This window comes from Haliotis asinina, chromosome 3, assembly GCF_037392515.1.
Source record: "Haliotis asinina isolate JCU_RB_2024 chromosome 3, JCU_Hal_asi_v2, whole genome shotgun sequence".
Taxonomy (NCBI): Eukaryota; Metazoa; Mollusca; class Gastropoda; order Lepetellida; family Haliotidae; genus Haliotis; species Haliotis asinina.
In genome coordinates this window covers 52642032-52666228 of record NC_090282.1, presented here as the reverse complement: position 1 = coordinate 52666228, position 24197 = coordinate 52642032, and the positions used below count along the sequence as shown (strand labels likewise).

General features: G+C 36.7%; 1 protein-coding gene and 1 long non-coding RNA gene across 4 annotated transcripts in view; one reads left to right on the top strand and one right to left on the bottom strand.

Moving 5' to 3' along the window:
* The window catches only part of LOC137278155 (uncharacterized), an 84334-nt gene that overhangs the window by 38157 nt on the left and 21980 nt on the right, over positions 1-24197 (bottom strand). Inside the window, exon 3 of one of the 2 annotated variants that reach the window (XR_010956645.1) lies at positions 872-1482. This is a non-coding gene — a long non-coding RNA (uncharacterized lncRNA). Of the gene's footprint in view, positions 1-694; positions 1483-24197 lie in introns of those variants that run through there. The other variant, XR_010956646.1, reaches the window with a different exon arrangement.
* LOC137278154 (zinc finger C2HC domain-containing protein 1B-like) overlaps positions 1-24197 on the top strand; it is a 174637-nt gene that overhangs the window by 141039 nt on the left and 9401 nt on the right. For both annotated transcript variants that reach the window (XM_067810324.1, XM_067810326.1), the window contains one exon: positions 5704-5753. In XM_067810324.1, the coding sequence (XP_067666425.1) occupies positions 5704-5753 (50 nt within the window). The remainder of the gene's footprint in view (positions 1-5703; positions 5754-24197) is intronic.

Below are 24197 nucleotides of genomic sequence, written 5' to 3'. Positions count from 1 at the left end.
GGCATGTTGGTCATTGTGGGAAATTAGCTCAGCAGAGTCAAAAGTCAGAGGACGCTAATAAGAATTTTGTTTACAAAACAGAATAACATGATTGACCACTGATAGTTGGTACAACCCTCTGTGCTGAGGGCAAGAATTAACCTGCATTTGAGTGTCTAAACCCCGCCAACAAGCATTTGACTTGATGTTTGATGTTTATGAAGGTCACACTGGTCATTTGTCATTTTGGCAGACCTCTCTTGCCTCGGGATGCATGAAAAAAGGGGGTGGCTGATTCATTTGGCCAAGCAGTTTCTGTTGGTGGTTTGCTCATTAAACTAGGATGAAGATGGGAGCTTGGGTGTTATTATCTCCCTGTATGTCACCAGCTAGGCTATTTCACTGGTTAGGTCTCAGGACATCAACCTTTCTAAAAATCATCACAGATGAGTGAAGAAAAAAGATTGACATCCTTGGCATCTAGAAATTTTACACATTAACATTAGAGACAATGGTGGATCTATGTGTTTATAGAAGAGGATATTCCAGATTAAGCAGATGAGAGAATACCTAATGAGAAAACGAGCCAAATATATCTATGAAGACAGTGCTGTATTTCAGTCTCACTTCACAGTACATATACATTGAAATATAAAACATACAATTGAATACATAGTAGTACGAAATACATTTATACAAGCACATATTCTTAATATTTATGAAAGATGTAAAAGATGAGATGCTTAAGCAGCAAATTGTCTCAATTAACATTCGATTTTGAACATTGTGCCAATTTGTGTTCAGTTTTGGCCTGCACCTTGAAAAGGAACATGATAATTTGAAAAATGTTGGGGTGATCCTTTCCAAGAGTTGTGAAGGTGGGAATGCCAACCTGCCAGGTGATTATTAGTTCTTGGGACGTCATCCTCATGGTGCTTCCACTTGAATCAGTAGAGATCTCTTTCCACCTAGAAGCTGGTAATGTAGACTGCTAGGTCCTTCCAGCATTCATCTTCTTGCATGTTTTCAGTTGTGTCCAGCTATGGGTCCCCCACCTTAAAATAAAAGATATATTAGCATAATGAATGTATCATATGGCAAATACCTGAATGTTTTTTTGGATTCAACTGAAGACTTCTGATGGCAACTGCATTGGACAACGACCTCAACATCCTTGTTTAGGTTTCCTCTTTTTGGGGGCAAGAAAAAGAAGACTAATGGAAACATGTTCCTGTCAGCCAAGGCATGGATCGTATAGAGCTGATGGAATTTGGTTGGTCTGGTATAGCATGTTCCATCTTGACAGATGCTGTGTTTCCTTGCAAGGTTAAAGCAAGTTCTCATATGTTGCAAATCCAAGGATTCTCTGGTCATCTCCATTATCAAGGAGTAGGAAAGGATCCCTGGAACATGTCTTCTTGTAACTGTCAGGGATGACCAGGTCCTGTCATCTGAGGGACAGATGATGCTTTCATCTTCAGATTTTCAAGGATTCCTTGTTTCCTAAACACAAACAGAATTTGATCTTATATATATATATGTTAATGCAGATATATATTATGTTGATGTGTATAGATACATGAGTATTCAATCTTCAACATCTTACATACTATATTTTCTTTCTGAATATGATCAAGAATGTACATGATTGCCAGAAATAAATACCTTAATGTTGAGTTGGATATTCAGATGATTATGGTTTTCTTTCACCATGGTGACAATGTCATTCACGGTTGACACTGTTGTCCTTCTCTCTGCATTTCCAGGAAATCCCATATCATTTTCTTTTCTTTTATTTCTATATTTGAATCCAGTGACTCATAAATAATGGTTTAAGCTTGCTCCCTAAAAGTTATCCTAATGATTTATCAAGGGATTAAAGTTCACCCATGAGTAGTTTTCAGTTGCAACATATGTCATATTTGGGATTTCACTTTCTTAGTAAAGTACAAATTCTAGTACTTTTTTTCGGTTGAGTCCCATGCGGGATTCAAACCCGCACCCTCAGAGTCAGGCACCTAATTGCCAGCACACAAAGTCAGCCCCCTAGCCTGCTCAGCCACCACGACTTCCACAAATGAAAGTCGGACTAAGAAAGTGAAATCCCAAATATGACATATGTTGCATTTGACCACTTTCTAAATGGCATCGTGTAATCATAGTTTTCAGTTGTTATTTAATGTGATATATGTTTCAAAGGGAACCTATAACACACATTAAAATAGGAACTTTATGCTTATCAGCATGGCGATTACTACACACGCTTGCTACCCTGACGGCATTAATTACTAGTGACATAGTTAATACACGTTAAGTGTTAAAGATTACCTATAATGTTGTGGGTACATTAGATAGGATTAAAGATTGTTTAAGATAGTTTGTTTACTAACCTGTTGACGATTTAATAGATGGCTAGGCTTTGTCTGTTACACCAGTTTTGTCAGTCGTGTCTGGTGACTATATGATGTGTCAGGGTGTGAGATGTTCATGCGTAGAAAAAGCAAGCAGGTTTGAATGGACCAATCGTATCGTGTTGTCATGGTTGAGTAAACACTATTTATTTTATTATTGAAACTAAGCGATTAAACTCTATGAACTATTCCAGAGCTGATATGATCTGAAATCAAGAACTTGTTTGAAATACATAAATTATTATCTACATTGCATGTTTCAGCTTCTAAATATATAGTATTAATGGTTTACAAAATTTAAAACTAACTAAAGCAAACTAATTATATGTACAGACATACAAATGCACAGGCATACAAAGGTATGTCCCTGTCACAAATGAGTGAACACTTTTCATGTTCATGTTTATAACTTAACATAAGTTGTGACTGAATATTTAAGACTACAGATCTAAGACATACTTATAGAAAGGCCCCATAAACAAAGGTGCAAATCATACAACACCCATTTGCTTTCTTTTGGTTTTATACATTCAAACACATGTTTGAGAAATTAAGCAAGATTTAACTATCATCTTGTGATATAAGACAAAATGTTGTGGGTGTCAACTTCTTTATTATTTTGTGGCCAATTCTTGCCACTTTGTCAGATGGATGCTGACTAAACTGGATATATATACTAACAATGTACATGAAGCAAGAGTAATGATTTTAAGCGTGTATTTACAATAAAAACGGCAGATAAAAGAGACAACATCTGCCATCAAATCCATGGGCTCCCTGTGGGTTAACCTCTGTCACCACCAATCACCGAGATTTTCATGAACAACTCTGAAGAGACAGCTCTGGCTTCATCCCCTTTTCAAGCACTCTGCTGGTACAGAAAGGTGGATGACACCTTCACCATCCTAGATCCAGACCATGACCCTGCTATTCTCCTCGACCATCTCAACAAGCAGCACCTGTGCATCTAGTTGACAATGGAAATAGACAACCAATAGAAACTACCGTTCCTAGATGTGGCTTTATAGAACTCCTACAACAACTTTACCTTTTTCAGTCTACAGAAAACTCACTCACACTGACCAGTATATTCATTACCTCTCCAACCATCACCCCCAGATTAACGTGTCATTGTATCTTCCCTAACCAGACAAGCTAAAGCCATCTGTAATCCCAACCATCTCCAAGCTGAAACAGACATTACTACATTCATCAACCTCAATGGCTATCCCAAACAACTTGTAGACAGAACCATAGCATCAACCCTGCAGCAGCAAGAAGAGCGCCAACCGAAACCTGAGCCATCCCCAAACAGAATTAACATTCCCTACCAAGGTCAAATCAGCCACCACATCAGCCAAACGCTCAAGAAAACTGCTGGTAGAGATGTGACCTTCAGGTCTGAAAAAACACTAAACACCATTCTGAAGGCCAATGGCAGATGTACATCAACCAAGACCACTCACAAGGCCAGGGGCTGCATCAACAAGCTTTTGTGTGACTGTGGCAGCAGCTGTGTAGGACAGACATCCTGCCCCACTGACATTAGGCTCAAAGAGTGGAAAACTTCAATAGAGAAATCAGATCTAAAGTCAGCGTTTCTGAACACATTGCAAACAATCAGTTGCACTCTATTGACTGGCAAGCAACAACCATCATAGCATTGAACATCCATGATTGGTAACAACACAAAATTTCAGAAGCGATCAACATCAAGGATTAGCACCACAGATGAACAGAGACCAAGGGGTTTACCGACCCAATGCCTGAGAAATTAGTTAGACTCAAGGCTTCACCAATCCCCTCCTAATCCACAATAACAGCTTCATCCCAACCCCAATATCAGCCAGCCTATTGCATACAAATCACTCATTGGCTTCTATTGATTATCCTCTGTAACGACATCATTCCAGATTTTTTGTGTATTATTACTCCCTTTTGTCTGCTGAACTTATTGCATATACATGCTTAAAATCATCACTCTGGCTTCATGTACATTACTAGGATATATATCCTGTTTAACTGTTAGTCAGCGTGTACCTGAAGAAAGGGCAAGGAATAGCCCAGAAACGTTGTAACATTTTGTCTTCTATTAGAATACCAACTTCTAAATGCCTCTCAGGAACCTTATCAACTTATGATGCAGTTACATTTGATTTACTTGATCTTGTGGTGCTTTGTTACTTGTACTGGTGCAGCCCAGTATTACCAAATTAACCTAGTTGTGAGTCTAACTTGCACAAGGTGCAAGTCAATATTTGAGAAATACATAAACAATAAGTCTAACATTATAAGCATATATGTGTCAGCTCCCCTTTCTCCTACACAATGAATAGCTATGCCACCAAAACAATCATGCTCATGGACACTTCTTGGCTATGACAATTATCGTAAACAGGCATCAGTTTTGAACACTGATGTGTGTTGATTATTTCTGCTTACTATCAGTTTTGAAGCATTGATGTTTTAACACACTATGTTACAACTGGAATTTGGCTGGTGCAGCTGGATCTTTGTCACAGGTTGCACCTGGTGCAAGTAGGATAGCGTCTCTTGAATTGAACCTTGCATATTCTCTTGAAAATATTAAGTGCATGCAATTGTCACTTAGTTTGTTGATTACAACATGTAACATGTGACACTTATGATGCAGTATTTGTCAATCAGCTGGCAGGCAGAAAGACTTCGTTTGTATATGTTGGTGCTGTGTGTAATTTTGTAGGTCAGTGATTTTTTAAATTTGGCTATTCAAATGGTATTTTCATAACAAACTTTAACTAATCCCTGTATTGTCTGCTTGTTAACCTTGGTTGACTGCATTACTAACCTAAAAAAAAGCAGCAGGCATCCCCTAAATAACAGCCACCTCAAGATGTAGGAATATACTTATAATCAAGTTGAGGATTAGCCATTTTGAAATAAAATGTAGACTTTTATGTTTTTTTCCTCATTATATATCCCTATGTAGTTAAAAGTGTTCATCATTTTGATTGTTTTGACACGTGTGTCCTCCATGTGTGATGTGTTCACAGTGGTAATACAGTGTGGGCTAAATCTTAATGAGTCTTAATTGAAGTATCTGGATAATATTATTTTAATATTTGTTGTGACATGTTTACTTAAGACTTCATGATAGTTTCATGCACTGCCAGTGTAAACTGACACATCATTAACCAAGCCTCCAAGAGTCACCATTAATTTCCAAAACAAAATGCTTTCTACAACCTGTACACCTCTGTATATAATAACCTGCAGAGTAGATAACATTACAATTCTATCAGCAATGACTAAATGGTCGTCGTGTGCATTATAGGCAACCGAGGCTTGGGAAGGCCTGTGGCAAGCAAGGGACGAAGTGTCCAGGTAAGTTATTTCTGCATACTGTTGCATATGTTGACATGAAGAAAAGAAGTCAATGATACTTTATCAATTCATATGTATTTATATTTGTATATATTTTACAAGCCAAACTGATAACACCATGCCACTTACTGCAAATCAGAACAAGTCAGATTTTACACAATTCTGCAGAAAATATTAAATTGTACCCTAATCCTTCCCAAGAAAGGAGACTTGACAGATCCTGGAAACGTCCACACTACCACATGTTTGAATACACAATTCAAAATATTCACAGAGTGTTTGACAAGCCTGATGTCATCTAACTGCTCTAACAGTGACATAATTTATTGAAAACAGGAGGGGACAAGAAAGAGATGTTGGGGATGCAAGGATCAACTTCTTGTACAGATAATGATTTTTGGAGGCTAAAACATATTACTGCAACCCCTCAGTGTGTTGGATTGAATAGGAAAAGGCATATGACTCTGACCCTCATGAATGGATTCTGAAGTCTTTTCATTGTTTTGACCTCAGTAAATACAATACATATGCGACAAAATCTAAGGTAATGGGTCACAAACTATAATATAGCAAACTCACCAAAGTCTTAGTGCAAGAGAGAAACAGTTATGCAAAACTGTAACATGGCAAGCGGTCTGCCAGCAGTTTCAGGCGTTTCAGTTTCAGGTGGATATTGACGGTGTATACTCCAGTAATGTGAATGTGTGTGCCCCAAATGGTTCATAGGTGGAGATACAACATCTTAGAAGTTTTGACAAAACTTTCTGTAATAGCCAGCCATACCCATGAATATCATGAGTTCTCTCTTAGATTGAGGTACTGGAAAATGTACAGTTGCTTCAACTTTAGCATGAACTGGTTGTACCTGGCCACGCCCTACAACATGCCCTAAGAATTAAATTTGTGCCTTCCCGAATTCACACTTAGCGAGATTCACAGTTAAATCTGTGGCCTCCTTAGACCCACACCACCTATCAAACAGTGTTTCCTTTTCTCTAGCAAACTCTACAAAAGTCTCATGGTCCCTTTTGTTAGCATTTCTGAATATCTGATAAGCCTCAGGCACTTACTCATAAGCTTTCAAAAGTGTGCTCTTGACAAGATCATAATCTGAGCTTTGCTGTACTGACAAATCTGAATGAGCATCATGAGCTTTACCCTTCAAAACTGTTTGCAATAACATAGTCCATGACTCCCAAGGCCACTTGAGATTTTCAGCAACTTTCTCAAAATGTTGAAAATATTTGTTTACTTCTTTCTCATTAAAGGCCAACAGCATTTTGGCAACCCACTTTGTAATAACAACGCACTTTGCAATAAAACTTTCTATGCCCAAAAATGTTTCGCACTCAGACGATTTTATTACACAATGGGTTAATACAAAACGGGTTACTCTCGAACCAACCCACTTCATGATAACAGCGCACTTTGTAATAAAAACTTTGTGATAACAGCGCACTTTGTAATAAAATCTTCTAAGTCTAAAAGAGTTTTGCATGTAGACGTGTTTATTACATAATGGGGTATTACAAAACGGGTTACTCACGAACCAACCCACTTTGTACTAAAAATACAACACACTTTGTAATAAAATCTTCTAAGTACAAAAGAGTTTTGTGCTTAGGCAATTTTATTACATAACGGGTTATTACAAAACGGGTTACTCACGAACCAACCCACTTCATGATAACAGCGCACTATGTAATAAAATTTTCTAGGTCCAAAAGAGTTATGCACTAAGACGAGTTTATTACATAACGGGTTATTACAAAATGGGTTACTCATGAACCAACCCACTTTGTAATAACGACGCACTTTGTAATAAAATCTTCTAAGTACAAAGGAGTTTTATGCTTAGACGATTTTATTACAAAGCACATTGGTACTTTTTGATTAGCCTAGACAATGACTGAAAATCAAAGTTGAAGATATTCCTTCCAGTGAACACAATACGGCTTCATGTAATAACATTTCATTTTGCACATCTTAACGAACTATGTAATAAAATCCTCTAAGTCTGAAAGAGTTTTGCACTTAGAAGATTTTATTACATAAACGGGTTATTACAAAACAGGTTACTCTTGAACCAACCCACTTTGTACTAACAACGCACTTTGTAATAAAATCTTCAAAGTCCAAAAACATTTTGCACTTTGGTATTTTATTATTTATTCTTTCCGTTGAGGACAGTATATGTGTTCTACAAGTACGTGTAAAGCTAACCTTAAATCTGTTCCTTGATATAAAATGTTAACATTTCTGCGTTTTCTGATAGTTTATTACAAAACATGTTTTTATTACAACCGGGTTGAATAGCGAAATGTAATAAGATTTATTACAAATGCTACCCCATACCATGACACCGCCACCTCCAAATGGTTGAACTTCTCTGACACAGTTCGGTGCCAGTCGCTTGCCCCTTCGTCCGAAAACTCTAACCCTGCCATCGTTCCTGAAGAGAGAGAACCGACTTTCATCTGTAAAGAGCACCCTTTCCCAGTCGTGTCGCTGCCACTGACGCACAGTTCGTGCCCATCGTAGTCTGCGTTCACGGTGTTGACGGGTCAAGGCCATTCCACGGAAGGGTCGGTAGGCTAGTATCCCGGCTACACGAAGTAGATTAAGGACAGTTCGCCTGCTGATGGCATGCCCTAGTGCCGTTGCCGCCGTTGACGTCACCATCACGAATCTGTTCCAGAGGTGAATCTGTCTGATGTAGCGGTCTTAGGCTGGTGTTGTCACTCTCGGGCTTCCCGATCTTGGTCGGTCTTGAGTCTGTCCTGTCTGCCGGTAGCGGTTTAGCAACTTGCTGATGGTGGCCTGGCTGCAGTTGAAGGTTCTTGCCAGGTGACGTTGAGAAGCCCCCATATTCGCGATACCAACTGCTATGTCTTGTTGCGCCTGTGTAAGTCTTGGCATATTGTTGATGGGTTTTTCCTAACTGTATGCTTGCTCTGTCCAACGTCAGTATTTGTGCTACAATCATGCACACGCATTTCGACCAATGTCCCGAAGACACGTGTTTCACGTTTTGCAAAATGCATGATTTGGAGAGCTGCGTTTGGGAAGCTCTGTTGTTCGTGGGAAAATTTGCATTTGGGTGAATATTTTCTACGTGGGATTAAAAAAGTTTCCATCTTTGTGTTTTTTATACAACTAATTTAAAAGTGATAACTTTCTTTTGCCCGGCAGTTTAGTTTGCAGTGTTCTCCGTTACTATAAGCCTACCAACCACGACAAAGTGGAGAACTGTGTAACAGAGTTTTTTTTATTTTCATTTTATTTATTTATTTATTTTTTATTTTAAGGAAAACATGTGGCTAACGCTAAGATATATGATATTCAACAACTGTGTGTTTCATGTAATGAATATGTAGGTTATTATATGTAATATTTGTTTGTATCTGTTAACCAAATTTCAATGTGGTAAAGTTATGTGTACATTGTTCAAACTGATGTGAATATGTTATAATAGTAGCTATGGATATGTGTTTTAGATGCGATAAAGCATCTAATTTCATGTGTAAATATATACATGTATCACTAATGAAGACAAAATATTGTAATAGTTAGGCTTTAAATGTGTTGTATTTTATGTGTCAGTTGAAGTCAAACGGGGAAAATTTTGGGTAAACCATGTCAAAAAGTGTTGTGACGTTACGGTATCATCTCATGAGTTCATCTATGGCATAATATGGTATGTTTCTTTACTTGACAATGGCTGATAATGCTGAAATGACCATCACTTTGACGTCATTTACAACGTCATTAGGCGTCACGTGAACGACAGTCTGTTATGTGTTTTCAGCCAATGAATATAACTCACTGTAAACGTTGTCAATCACTGTATACAACTTACAAGTAAACACTTTAAACCATAAGCTCTATGCGGTGTAACAACGCCCAGGATAAAATATATGGTACTCACTTTTATATATGGTACTCCTCTATAATGTTAGGAAAAGGGTGTCATTGGAAATATTTTCAAGTAATCAAGAATATGTTACGTATAAAAATGTTTGTGCATTTGTAAAGATTGATTCTCGCCGTACAGGTGTCTTCACAACGTCATGCGGCGTAAGACAATGCTTTACGTTAAACCCTTCATCCTATTCAAAATGAGTTGGAAACAGAACTAGAGAATAGTAATTTTGGGAAGCCATGCCATCAGGTTATTGCTTTTTGCACATGACATTGTCCTGGTATCAGATTCTGTTATTAATTTACAAAGAAAATGGAATGTTTTGGAATCTTTCTGTAATAAATGAGTCATGGAAGTAAATTTAGATAAGTCAGATATTATTGTGTTTCGCAGTGGTGGCTATCTCAAAAGGATTGAAAAAAATGAGTCGACAAAGGTATGCAAATGTCAGTAACTACACAATACAAATACCCACCCAAGTATGGACATGCACATGTGAAATTATTACTTTGCAAGTAAGGAAAGCGTGTTTTCATATATTTAGTATATTTCGTAGCTATTCTGATATGTAACTTAAAACAGTTACTAAAATGTTTGACACTAAAATATTACCAATTGTTTTGTGTGGTTGTGAAATCTAGGGTTGTACATATATTGTACATTTATTGATAAAGTCCAAAGTGACTTCTTTAACAGATAAGTATTGGTATAAGTTAATACTGTTCATCCAGCGCAGTACTGGTAGAGGTTGGGCGGAATAACTTCACTGCAAATTACTTTTGTAAATGCGTTCGCTGTTGCTGCAGACTGATTATGTGTATGAATGCGAACAGGTACCTGCGTGCTTGTTATACTATGATGAAAGAACAAGATGAACACAGCAGTACAAACTGGGTGTCACACATCAGAATGCTACTCTTAAAAACTGGATTCTGATATATCTATATCGCACCAAGATTGAGGAGATGTGAAATATTTTCTAAGATTGTCTGAACAACAATGCATAGATTTAGAAATTCAACATTGGTGTAAAAAGATCAATAGTTCATTAGAGTTCCTATAAATCATTATTAACTAACAAAATTATATATATTATCAAATTCAAGTTCAACATACTTTCTCAAAATGTGAAGATTCAGAACCAACATTATAAAGTAAAGAAAACCTGATCTGACCTTATATGTTGATAAGTGTGACAACATGGCTGTCGAAGATGAATTTCACTTCATTTTGAAGTGTCCTTACGTACCCTTAGAAATCACTTGAAAGCATTCCACACAGAAATTTGTATTTCAACCTTGTAATCTGGGCCATGATGCCTTCAATGCTGAATAAATACTTAAACTTATGGGTATTTTTATTGGCTGGGCGGCGAGTGCACCATCTCTCACCAATTAACTATCAGAAAATGCAGAAATGTTAACAGTTTCTCTCATTGGACAGGTTCAAGCTTAAGTTTACACTAAGTTATGGATGTAGAAGCCATATTGTGTTCACCTGGACACTTCAACCTTCAACTTTGATTTTCAGTCATTCTGGGCTAATCCAAAACTACCTACCCGCTTTCTAATAAAATCGTCTAAGTGCAAAACTCTTTTGGACTAAGAAGATTATATTATTTTCGTGAGTAACCCATTTTGTAATAACCCGTTATGTAATAAACACGTCTTAGTGCAAAACTCTTTTGGACCTAGAAAATTTTATTACAACATGCGTTGTTATTATAAATTGGGTTGGTTCGAGAGTAACCTGTTTTGTAATAACCCATTATGTAATAAAATTGTCTAAGTGCGAAACTTTTTAGGACCTAGAAAGTTTTATTACAAAGGGCATTGTTATTACAAAATGGGTTGCCACAATGCTGGCTTGTACCCCCTTTTAATGAGAAAGAAGTAAACAAATACTTTCTATTACAAAGTGGGTTGCCACACAACATGCCTTGCAATGTCAAATAAAGAAGAATCTGAAGGTTGAGAATGGTTTTCAAGTTTTTTCAGTGCAATTTCTCTGTCAATTTGCAATTTCTTCAATTGTACTTTCTCCATCTCAAACTTTTTCATTTCCATTTCTTTTTCCAACCTTTTCAATTCTAATTTTTTCATTTCCAACAAGTCTGAATATTCCTCTGGCACCATTTCCGAAACATCATCTTCAAAAACTCCCTCATCAATGTAGTGATTCAACACAATTTTCAAAATCTGATGTTTTACTCATTGCTGGTTTTGGCATCAAGTTTGAGATGTGAAGAAATTTGCAATAGAACTGACTAATTGTCTCATAGTCAGGGGACAATGCAAACTTCTCAAGTTTAAACACCATTTTGCTGGTTCCACAATTAACTTGTTGCAATATTGCAAAAGTTTGGAATAAATTTCACAAATGGTTTCAAATGTCAAATGAATTCTATTCCGGAAGAGCCCCCAATTTTGTTAAAATATATAATATTATATAAAATATAATATAGCAATCTCACCAAAGTCTTAGTGCGAGTCTGACAGCAGTTTCTGGCATTGGTGGATATTAATGATGATAACTCCAGTGAATGTGTCCGCGTCAACACGGCAACTAGCCTTTATACATATATTCAGTCATTTCCCAAAAGTTCGGGCACATACGACCATGGAGAGATGTCTCCCACATGTGAATAATGTTGCCCAGAAGTACACAAATAAAAAGCCAAGGGCAGATAATTTCCAGAAAACCTGCTGCCAGGTTCTTAAAAATGCTGACCATCTATTATACAAAATGTGACCCATCATGATAATTATTCAAAACACTAAACGTTGTGACCCAAGAATAGTTATTACTTAATTAATAACAAAAATATACAGGAAATACACAATCTTAACACATATAATATACATTGCTGATTGTTGAAAAACAAATAAAAAAATCATAAGCACATAATTGTGAATAAAAAATTCAGTATTTTGTAGAAACTTGGGTTTACGTCCCTTAAAACAAATCACCTGGGAGACCAAACCCAGTCAGAGTGTGTGATTGTGCACTTAAGTGTAATGAAGGCGTTTCATTGGCTGGTTCATTTGCCAATATGCAGAAGGGTCATTGTGTATATATAGAGATAATGTGTTTGATTGACATTTCAGAAGCATGGTAAGTGATAAGGAAGTAAGATTTTCTATGGATAATAACTTCTGTTATTGTATATGATGTGATGTTTTGGTATGGATTCATATACTGTTGTCAAGCAAGTGTGATAACAGTATAAGAATCCACACTGAAACATTGCATCATATACAGTAGAAGAAATTGTTAACTATACAAACTGTACAGTGGAAACTGTCAAAACCAGCATCTGTCCAGTCCAGCAAGTTGTAAACACCAGCATAAAATCTCACTCCAGTCTACAGTTTGTACATTTGTCATCAACTCTACAATCCAGCACACTGTCTAAACAGAATTATTTCTTCAGTCCAGTAGTATAGATAAAGGTTGTTCTGGCTCAACCTATATAATCCATAATATAATAACCTATCCTTCCCTCACCCATCTTAATTTATAAACACCATAACACAACCACTTTTCATCTTCCATGTAAAAGTTTACAATTAGTGATAAAAAGGCACTATGAGTGGTTATGGATCACCCTGTATAACTCATAATATACATAAGATCAATTTAAATATTCATTATCAGTGACCTTCTGTTCTGTTTCATCATTTAGTAATTCATCTTAATTATCTTTATGTTTATCTTCACCCTTTCCTACAATCGCTGTTTCTAATTTAACACCAAGTGAAGTACCAGTACTATTAATACATTAAGAACTAACATCAACCACCCCTGAATATTTTGATCCTTTAACAAGAAGTTTATGCATATTATTCTGATCAGGGTCTTTATCATTTTTCCTTAACTCATTAAGCCCGAGAGCCACTTCACTGCTCAACACCTGGAGCCCCGTGCTGATTACCTGGCTGGCTGTGGCGATACTAATTAGGACTATTCACACATGATATCCCTGGCAGGTTTTGGAGATTACAGTAAACTGTCTCGTCATAGGAGCAAGTCCTGATTGTTTAACTGGGTTCTAAAGGAATATGTTGAAAGAAAGCAGGAGTGAATACATGTCATATATGTAACGTTTTACGTAATTTTATTACACTTTCTCTTGTAGACTTTTGGTGTCGTGTGCATGTGTATTTTTTTAACACATGTTTGTATTCTTTGTATGTAAGACATACTTAAACAAATTGTCCCTCTCATATCATTGTGTGAGGTTAAATTGTTCAAAACATCTATGTCAATGGCAGTAAAGAAGAATTATTGCACATGCCTAATAATCTTCTATGAAAGAAGCGTTTTCTCTGATATGTTGCTAGTGTATACTGAATATTTTAAGGTAAGTACTAATAAGCTAGTGTCTGACGTACATGGAACAGATTCACAGTTTGTCTCTTTGGTTCATCAAGATTTAACGCAGAAAATATACGTTATCACATGAACATACATATAGACGTATAAAGACAAAGGGTCATGGGATTGGCGTCATCAGAGTTCCTGAATAGTACGTTTTGTAACTCAGCTGTTCAATATAGTCCCAGATTTGTTATCTATGAGCAATCATATCATGAGATACCTGTCACATAGGAAATGACAGGTGATGGGGCGTGGACTAAATTTCTGTAGAGCACGTTCGATCACTGGTCAGCTTGGATACAGATTGACCATTGGTTAGATCGTTGAACAATCAATATGCTAGATTTTGGCTTTATCAACTCTAGCTATCATGAAAAAGTTTGTGTATCGTGAACATACATAATTGTAAGGATGCCTGTAATGTACACGTAGGACTAACAAGCACTTTCACGAGTTTCTTTTTCTTTGAAGTGCTCAAAGTGCTACAATCCGATTATTTTTACCCTGGATAACCCAATCCAACCATTGAGTACAGATAGTATTTATTTGCATATACATTTTGCGCACACTACTTGTACATCAATCAAACATAATAGCTTGCTGAACATTTCAATATAAATTGCACATTGTTACGAATAAATATCATAATTCAAGTACATGTATTATAGAATTAAAAAACGTTACACGTTACTGATTTATTGTGATGTATACACTTGTAGTTGAATCTCCCCAAAAATTCATGAAGATGAGCATACTTATATTTGTTTTGAAAGCAAATGAGGTTCAGAAGTTTGACAATGGGCGTGACTCCACAAAAAAGGTTGTCCTATGATATAACAGAGCATTAGTTTGTTTCACACTTGTCACGGGACAAAACCTTACCTGGACATGCATTCGGCCAGAGGCTGTTATTTGGAGGTTGAAAGAGGTGTTCATATATCTTATTTTAATGTTGTCTGATTGAATCAATTCCGTAACTGATATATTATCCTCCTTTTATTGACGATAGATCTGATACACGTGATCATTACACTGGATAAGATAATTACAGAGATCAAATACAAAAGTTTCTTACACAATGCTTATGTAAATTGCATTGAAAAATCACATTTCAAATCAACATGAAACAGCTTGAACAAAATGCCTGAGTTACCTTTGTATGGTTTATGTGTACTATATATGTATGTTATGAGTAGATGCAAGAGTTATCACTTCATATTCGATTATGTATTGTTGTCAACTTTAAAAATCTATAGTCACAAATGAGTTAGGTCTAAATTAGCAACTTGGTTTATGTCAAATCTACACGAAAGTGGGTGTAATACGGTATTGCTATTTATGTCTACGATTCATTATATGAACTATTACAACGAATGAATGATTTAATTTAGAAGAAGGTTTTGTAACCTTGTCACCGTTGATTCAATCAATGTGCAAACATAGTATCTCACTCCCAGTGATGAGTAACAAACACTTACCTCCTGTAGCAACATCTCATAATCCCCTTTCTCACAGACATGTGTTCATTTGCCTGTATAAGCCCCCAACATTGCAAGCAATTGCTATCAAAACACATTAATAGTTCTTCTGATTAACACAGAAAGTAACCTCTCTCGTAAGAAAAGCTAATCTTTGATCATTACTGCTAAATTGATTGAAATAGTAGGTACAGTACGAATTTAATATGTAAAACGCATATGCGAGTCTCTCACTGAATGAGAGGTGCTTTTTATTACCCCCAATACGCGGCTCTCGCTGAATAAGAGGTGCTTTTTATTACCCCCAATACGCAGCTCTCGCTGTGAGAAGCTAATGAATTTGCTGCACATACGCGCCTCTCGGCCTTAATGAGTTAATGGATCCTAACCAGATGTTTTACCATTTATAATAATTGGTTCACTTTTATCATATAATTTTACCCAATTTACCCAGGTAATTTGTGTATTTTAATTCTTAGAATAGGATTATCTAAATGGGTGCCATTTTTTACATTTTTAACAGTTGTTTGAATTTGTGTGGAAAGTTGACCATTATAAATTTTTATTCCATTCTGTGATAAAACAGTATCTTTTTCTTTGTCTTGAAAATATAAAGTTTTATCAATCACTTTTTTGTAAGTTCTTTTTTAACTGCCCTAGAAATATATGAAATAGCTTTAAATAACGAAGCCTCACATGGTTTTTCATCTGAATATGGAATCAGGCCCCCCTAAGTAATTGAAGGAATTACAGCAAATTTGAAGGAATTGCATCTCAAATGTAAACAAATGCAGCCCACTCGCAAAACAATTGCAGTGATATCGGTAGTTTACTGGTAATAACAGAAATGCATCGGCCCTATCGGAAGCAATGTCGGTAATACTGGAAACACGCACGGCCATCTCCAGAGATTTTTTGGTCACGAACGGAAACTCATGCAGCAAAACATGGCCCTGGAGGTTATTTACATCTGAACATTGAAGTCGTGCCGATGATTACGAACATTATGAACGTGCGCCATGAAGAAGTTTATGAGCCATAATTTTTCTTGCTATGAAGTACAATTGACAAATTTAAACAAATTTTACAAAAAGAATGATGTTATATCTAGCGCACGTTCGTAATCATCGACCCGACTTCAATGTTCAGATGTAAACAACCTCCAGGGGCATGACTCGTGACTCTCTCCTAGAGTGACTATCTTTTCCTAAAAACATAAGCTATTGCCCCGACAACACCTCATACCTAAACGCATTCAACACGGGTGGTCAAAGATGGATACGTATAAAAATATAATAGTAGGAACTAAAAACAAAACTCACCGAGATGGGTGCTTCTTCCAACGACGCCATGTTTTGCTGTGTGATTTTGCGCTCGCGACCGAAAAATCTCCAAAGATGGCCGAGCGTGTTTCCAGTATTACCGACATTGCTTCCAATAGGGCCGATGTATTTCTGTTATTACCGCTAAATTACCGATATCGCTGCAATTGTTTCGTGAGTGGGCTGCGTTTGTTTACATTTGAGATGCAATTCCTTCAAATTTGCTGTAATTCCTTCAATTACTTAGGGGGGCCTGTGGAATTGTGTGTGCTTTTGTTATTGAGATAGTCAAACCATAAGGTCTATCATTTTTAGATATAATTCTTTTGCTTGAATTTCATTTTTGAACCTAAATCGTTTAAGTAGTTTATTTTCGAAATGAATTTTTACATAACTTGTGTCATTCATTGCTATTGCTCTATCCCAATCAAAAGTTAACAAGTCAGATAAAGTATGATTTTCAATTGCTTTTTCACAAGCGGTAACTAAATCGTCTACGTGTGTTGTCATGGTATACTAAGTAAAAACATAAAAGTCTAAATGTGAAATTCTAGGGTATGAACAATACACAGCTGAACTGTGTGCACTGAGACCTACAAGCCTATAGTATCAGATTACACAATCAACCATTTAGAGAATTGTTTCACATATAATATAATCACTGTGCATGCAACATGTTTACAGTGATTGAATTGAAAAATCAAGCACGCGAATGTGGCCTTAAAGGTTATTCTCGCATGAGGAAACACAAGTTACTAGATTTGTTAGGTTTAAAGTATCAAAAAACACCATCTGTGAAAGAGCTTATAAAACATGCTTGTGTGCATGGAATGCGAGGTTATTCTCGTGTGAGAAAATTTGAGCTCATCGAATTACTAAGGGAGCAAAAACCTATAGAATTACAATTCACGCCTACTGAGGATGCTGTAGGAAAATATTTGAGAGGTTGGAAGATGTAAGTTCAAAGAAACATAGCTGTTGAAGATATAAAACAATTGGTGTTTGCTAAAGTAAGCCAAGAAATGAATGATTTAAGAGTTATTAAATTTCAGCTCACATTAAAGATGGTATTAGAGAAACAACAGGCAAATGAAACAACTGAATACACCAATGTTTACTTCAGAGGTATTCAAGAAGTTACAACGCAACCTGACACTATCAACTCTGCTATAGACAGATCATTTGAACAAAATCGAGAAACACTAGAATGTTACACTAATAGGGGGTCTGGTTGGGTTGTTGATAAGATTAACATGGTTTACCTGGATATAGCAAACTATGTACCGTTGAGAGGTGGAAAGTACTTAACATTGCCTGAATATTTTAAGAAAAAAACATGCAATGGTTAACGTTAAAAACCCTGGTATTAATTGTAGGAGGATAGCAAGAAGATCAGCTAAATTTCCAGCTTAAAAAAATTCTGACAGACTTTCTAGTTACCCAGAAGATGATGGTATCAGTTGGGAAGGTATGAATGAACCCACCCCTATCTCTCAGGTCCCAAAGATAGAAAACCAAAATCCAGACTTAGCTATAAATGTATTCGGACATGAAGGTAAAAACGTAGTAGTACACAGGATAAATCCTTTATTGTATAAGGATGATCGTAAAATAATTGATATATTTATGGTACAACAAGGTGAAAAATGTCACTATACATTTATAAAGAATTTTACTGTTGTATAATTAATCGAAGCACGGTGGAAAGAAACACTTTTGTGAAAGGTGCCTTCATGGGTTTTCTAGGTCAGATCTACTTGATTCACATAGGGATGATTACCTAGGTGTAGGGGAGACAGCTGTACAAATAGATATGCCAAAAGACAAGAATAATATTTTAGAATTTACTAACCACAAAAATAAAATGCCAGTACCATATATTATCTATGCTGACTTTGAAGATATCATTAAACCAATCGATGCAGTAGCACAATCCCCTGATAAAAGTTTCACTCAAAAAGTTCAAGAACACGAAGCATGTGGGTTAGGATATATGATTGTACATTGCGATGCTCAAACTAACCCTCCTGTTATTTGTTGAGGTCCAGGTGCAGCTGAAGAATTTCTGAAACGTTTACAACAAGAAGAGAAAAAGATTACAAAAAAATTACACAACAAAATTCCAATGTATATGACGCAAGAAGATATAAAAACCCACAATGAAAGCACACATTGTCATGTTTGTTGTAAAACTCTGAATGGGGATTCGGTTAGAGATCACTGTCATATTACAAGTAAATACAGAGGTGCAGCTCACAATGAGTGTAACTTGAAGCTAAGGATAAATCCGAAGCTTATTCACATTCCAGTGGTATTTCACAATCTACGCAGGTATGATTGACACTTAATTTTGCAAACTATTTCAAAAGTCAAAGGGAGCATATCATGTATTCCAAACAACATGGAAAGATATATATCCTTGTCACTAAATAGGTTGAGATTCATAGATAGTGTTCAGTTTTTGTTGTCTTCTCTAGACAGCTTGGTCAAGGCAAATAACCCTAACGACTTGGCTATAACTAATAATTACATGGAAGAGGAAACTAGATCTTTGCTGTTACGTAAGGGAATCTACCGGTATGAATACATGGGTAACTGGTCTAAGTTTATTGAGACACAATTACCTCCAATTGACCAATTCTAGAGTAAGCTTTCAGATGCATCTGTTTTACAAGATGATTTTGAACATTCTAAAAGGGTATGGGAAAAACTAAACTGTGAAAATATGGGTGATTACCATGATTTATATTTGAAAACAGATGTGTTATTGTTAGCTGATGTTTTTGAGATATTTAGAAAAATGTGTCCTGGACTCTCGTGGGATGCTTTACTGAACTGAATTAGAATTATTTACTGATTACAACATGCATCTGTTTATTGAGAAAGGATTACATGGTGGTATATTCATGAAATCAAAACGTTATGCTAAAGCTAATAACAAGTATATAACAGGTTACAACCCTAATAAACCTTCGAACCATCTACTCTATCTCGATGCTAACAACCTATATGGTTGGGCTATGAGTCAATATCTACCTACGTGTGGATTTGAATGGTTGACTGACCAGCAGATGGATGTCATGAGCATTACACTGGTTTCAAACTAGGGCTATATACTCAAAGTGGACTTAGAATACCCGGAGGAATTGCATAGATCTCACAACAGCTACTCCCTAGCTCCTGAAAGGTTGAGATTTAACCAAGACTGGATGTCTGAATATCAACGTAACCTGATGAATGGTCCACTAGCAAATGTAGAAAAACTTGTGCCTAAATTGATGACAAAAAAACCAAAGTATATTGTTCACTACCATAATTTACAGCTGTATTTATCTCTGGGCATGAAGCTTACTAAAGTACATAGAATACTTTGATCAAAGCGCCTGGATGGAACCCTTTATCAGGATGAACACGGACTTGAGAAAGCTGGCACCAACAACTTTGAGAAAAACCTGCATAAACTCATGAACAACTCACAATTCTGAAAAACGATGGAGAATTTAAGAAAACAAGTTAATGTGAAGCTAGTCCAGTCAAGCAAGGAAGACAAACTCAGGAAACTGATAGCGTACAATAGAAGTACTATTTTCAATGATGACCTGGCAGCTGTACATATCAAAAAGAGTCACATTAAACTTAATCGCCCTGTTTACATAGGTATGAGCATTCTAGACTTATCCGAACACCTGATGTATGACTTTTACTATAATGTGCTAAAGAAGCAGTATGGAGACAGATGTGAAATGTTGTATACGGATACGGATTCATTATTAATAGAGATTCAAACAGAGGATGTGTATGAGGATATGAATACCAATATAAACCTGTATGATATTAGTGACTACCCGAGAGACCATCCTATGTACAGTCAAGTCAACAAAAAGGTCTAAGGTAAGATGAAGGATGAATGAATAAGTGGGATTGAGACCTACAATGTATTCTATCAAGAAAGCAGATGATGCTGAAATAAGAAAGGCCAAAGGTGTGGAAAAGAATGTGGTAAAACCGCATATCAAGCATATCCTGTACAAACAGGCTCTATTTGAGAAAAATACTTTCAAACACCAGATGAACACTCTTCATAGTGATGGGCATAAGATATATGGGTTCACTTTAAGTAAGACGTCTCTATCACCAATGGATACAAAATTATGGATAGCCTCCAGTGGTATTAATACCTGCGGTTACGGGCACTGCATGATCTTTGGGGCTGTCCGCAGGACCGGGCATAAAAATATTTAAATAACATATATATAATGAAGAAAATTTACTACAGCCCGCGAGGATATTGGAAAGGAACAGACACTATTAAAAAATTAGCTAAAGCCGCACGTGTTTCGGAAGAAAAAGCCAAAGCTTGGTTTTGATTACAGAAACAAGCTATATTGCAAGTACACTTACCTGCACCAAAATATATACCCAGGAGAAAATTTGGTATTCATATCCCTAATCAAGTTCACCAGGCTGACCTGTTGTTTCTTCCACACGACACAGTCAGAGGTAAAACCTATAAGTACACCCTGACAGTTGTAGATGTAGCCGAACCATTAACCGTGAAGGATGCAACTCAAGTAGCCCACAGATTCGAGCACATATACAAACACAGTCTGCTGACGTGGCCCTCAGAGTTGCAAGTCGATCAAGGTAGGGAATTTATGGGTGCAGTGTCACAACTGCCAAACACAATACCAAGGTAAGGAGGGGTGCAGCCGGAGAACATCGAAGTCGAGCCATAGTTGACAGATTCAATTGCTCCATAGCCGAACATTTGTTTGCACACCAATATTCATGTGACTTAGAAATGGGGGACACCCCACACCCCCAGCTGTCTGCAGGCCCCCAACACTGAATGGGTAGTGCGACTTTCTCAGGTGATTGACTTTATGAATCACGAAGTAACAAGACTACTTGATAAGGGACCAGTGGAAGCAATCTGGATGAAATCCATTGTATCAGAGGCAGCAACACTCTGTAGTTAAAAAAAAAAAAAATTCCAGATCGCGCACTTGTTAGATATTTATATCAACCAGGTGAATACGAGGGAGACACCCGTAAATGTGCAACAGATCCTGTATGGTCTATGAAAACATATAATATCGATAGAGTGGATATCAAATACGGGGAACCTAACTCGTACTTCTTGGAAAATGGACCACATAGAAGATTTGTTCATGAGGAATGACAAATCATCCCAAAGTGATGAAAAAAATGTATACATTTATCCTTAACAAACGTTTAACTTTGCTGATGTAGTCTTTTTTCTTCTCATAAATAAGGTGAAATAGTTTTTTATCTGTGCCATGGGCTTTCCCCATAAGTACCCATTGACAAGTATATGGTGCTGTCCTCATTTTTTATATAATATTTTGTGTAATTAGTCTAATTGTTTAACGATTAACACAGTCGCTGCTATGCCCAGTACCACGAATACCAACTCACGATCTTTCGCCCCTCTGAAGGAGTGTAATACTGAGAAATTTTTTTTTCTTTACCTAATGGTTCTAGTTGTTTACCCATTAACACATGGTATTCTTTCATAGCTTCATTGACATCCTTAAGAGTTCTAACAGAATGATTTTCGCGCTGGAGATGATTATTAATAAAATCCAGTTTCTTCATTCATCTCATAGCGTATTCAGCCTGTGATGCCTGTAGTTTTTCTATGGCTCTATCGTGTCATTTTCGTTTCTGCTTCTACCTCAGTGGCGCCTGACCCTCCAAATTGTGAAAATAGAAAATTACTCCCGGAAAATGCTAGGGCATTCATGAGAGCCCCACCAGCCATCATTGCTACTGTGGCCATATTATATTTAATACTTTAAAATATTTTCAGGTATAATACCTTGCTTTACCAAAACGTCCTTGGTGGCCGTCGCCATACCAATGTTCATAGTAAGCATAAAAAATACCTTGCAGATCGAAGTTGAGTTTTATAGTCGGTTGTTTTATAATCATTTTAGTCAACCGAGTGTATCCTACTGCTAATCCGGAAACTACTAATGCATGGTATGCATCGTTAATGAATGTTTTCCCTCAGACATAATATACATTAAAGGTCACATGCAACGTGAAACACAACTTTGCAGATTCTGGTACCTTTCGGTATGCACTTACTGAAACAAATTATAAAAAATGCTAATTCAACCTATAAAGTTGAAAAAAAAACGCAATGAAAAAAAAGCCCGCGAAATTGGAGTTCAAACGTTTCACTAATTTCCCCCCAGCACGGGGGGGAAAACTGTTTTCAACATCTGTGCTGCGCTGCATCCATAATGCATGCACAGTGAATAGGTTCACGGAGCTTGAAACAGTATGCATGCCCAGCGTCTGAGGTCATGAGCAGTAGTCTAATCTTGGTTGTGTACACAAACAAGTAAATTATCTACTCGTTACGTAAAAAATTTGTTGATTGTGGTAAGCAGTCTCTGTCACAGAGAAAGCTCAGTGTCTGGTTTATTCACACCTATATGTCTGCCTGTCTACTAAAGACAACATGCAGTACACAGCTTCAGTCATTGACCACATGCAATTTGAACTTAACACCTATCAGACTATACGACATAAAGAAAATAAGTTGATTTATGACTCGTGCACCCAAGTGCCGTCTCTGTCACATTATGTAATTAGGCACGTGTGATACACATGACATGTTTTTATGTCTGTGGGTTGCAAACAAACTACATTCATTTTTTTTCGGATGACAGGATCTGACGGAAATTTGTGCAAACTCTTGTCAGTTTCAAGTCCTGCTTTGTACTTGGACAAATGACAGATTCCAGCCACGCAGCAGTTTACCATCTCCACTAACATGATTTTTTATTGGATCGAGCGCAAATTCAGAGAACATGTATTTTCAAAACCCAACATCTCTATATACATTCTTCATGGATAACAACATTTCCGTATAAAGTTGTTTTAACATCATATCCTTGAGTATAAAAATACATAGTTGACCTTAGATTCGTATAGTTCTGACAATTAAAGAGATGGTGGCGAACGTCTTCATTATCATGACCGCAGGAACACTCGGATATTTCTGATATATGCTGCTTATATCTGTCCGCATTTAGATCACTACTGTCGTATACTGTATATATAGATATTTGTTTTTGGAAATAGATGCTCTCTACATTTCCTTTCAATCCAATCAACAAATACTGAGATGGTGAACTATTGTGTGACTGGAAACTCTCATTCGTCCATGTACAAAGCAGAACTTGAAACTGACAATGTGAGTTTGCACTGGTTTCCATCTGATCCAGTCATCTGGGAAAAATGGATGCAGCTTATTTGCAACCCACAAACATAATAACATGCCATGTGCACAAGTATCACACCTGAC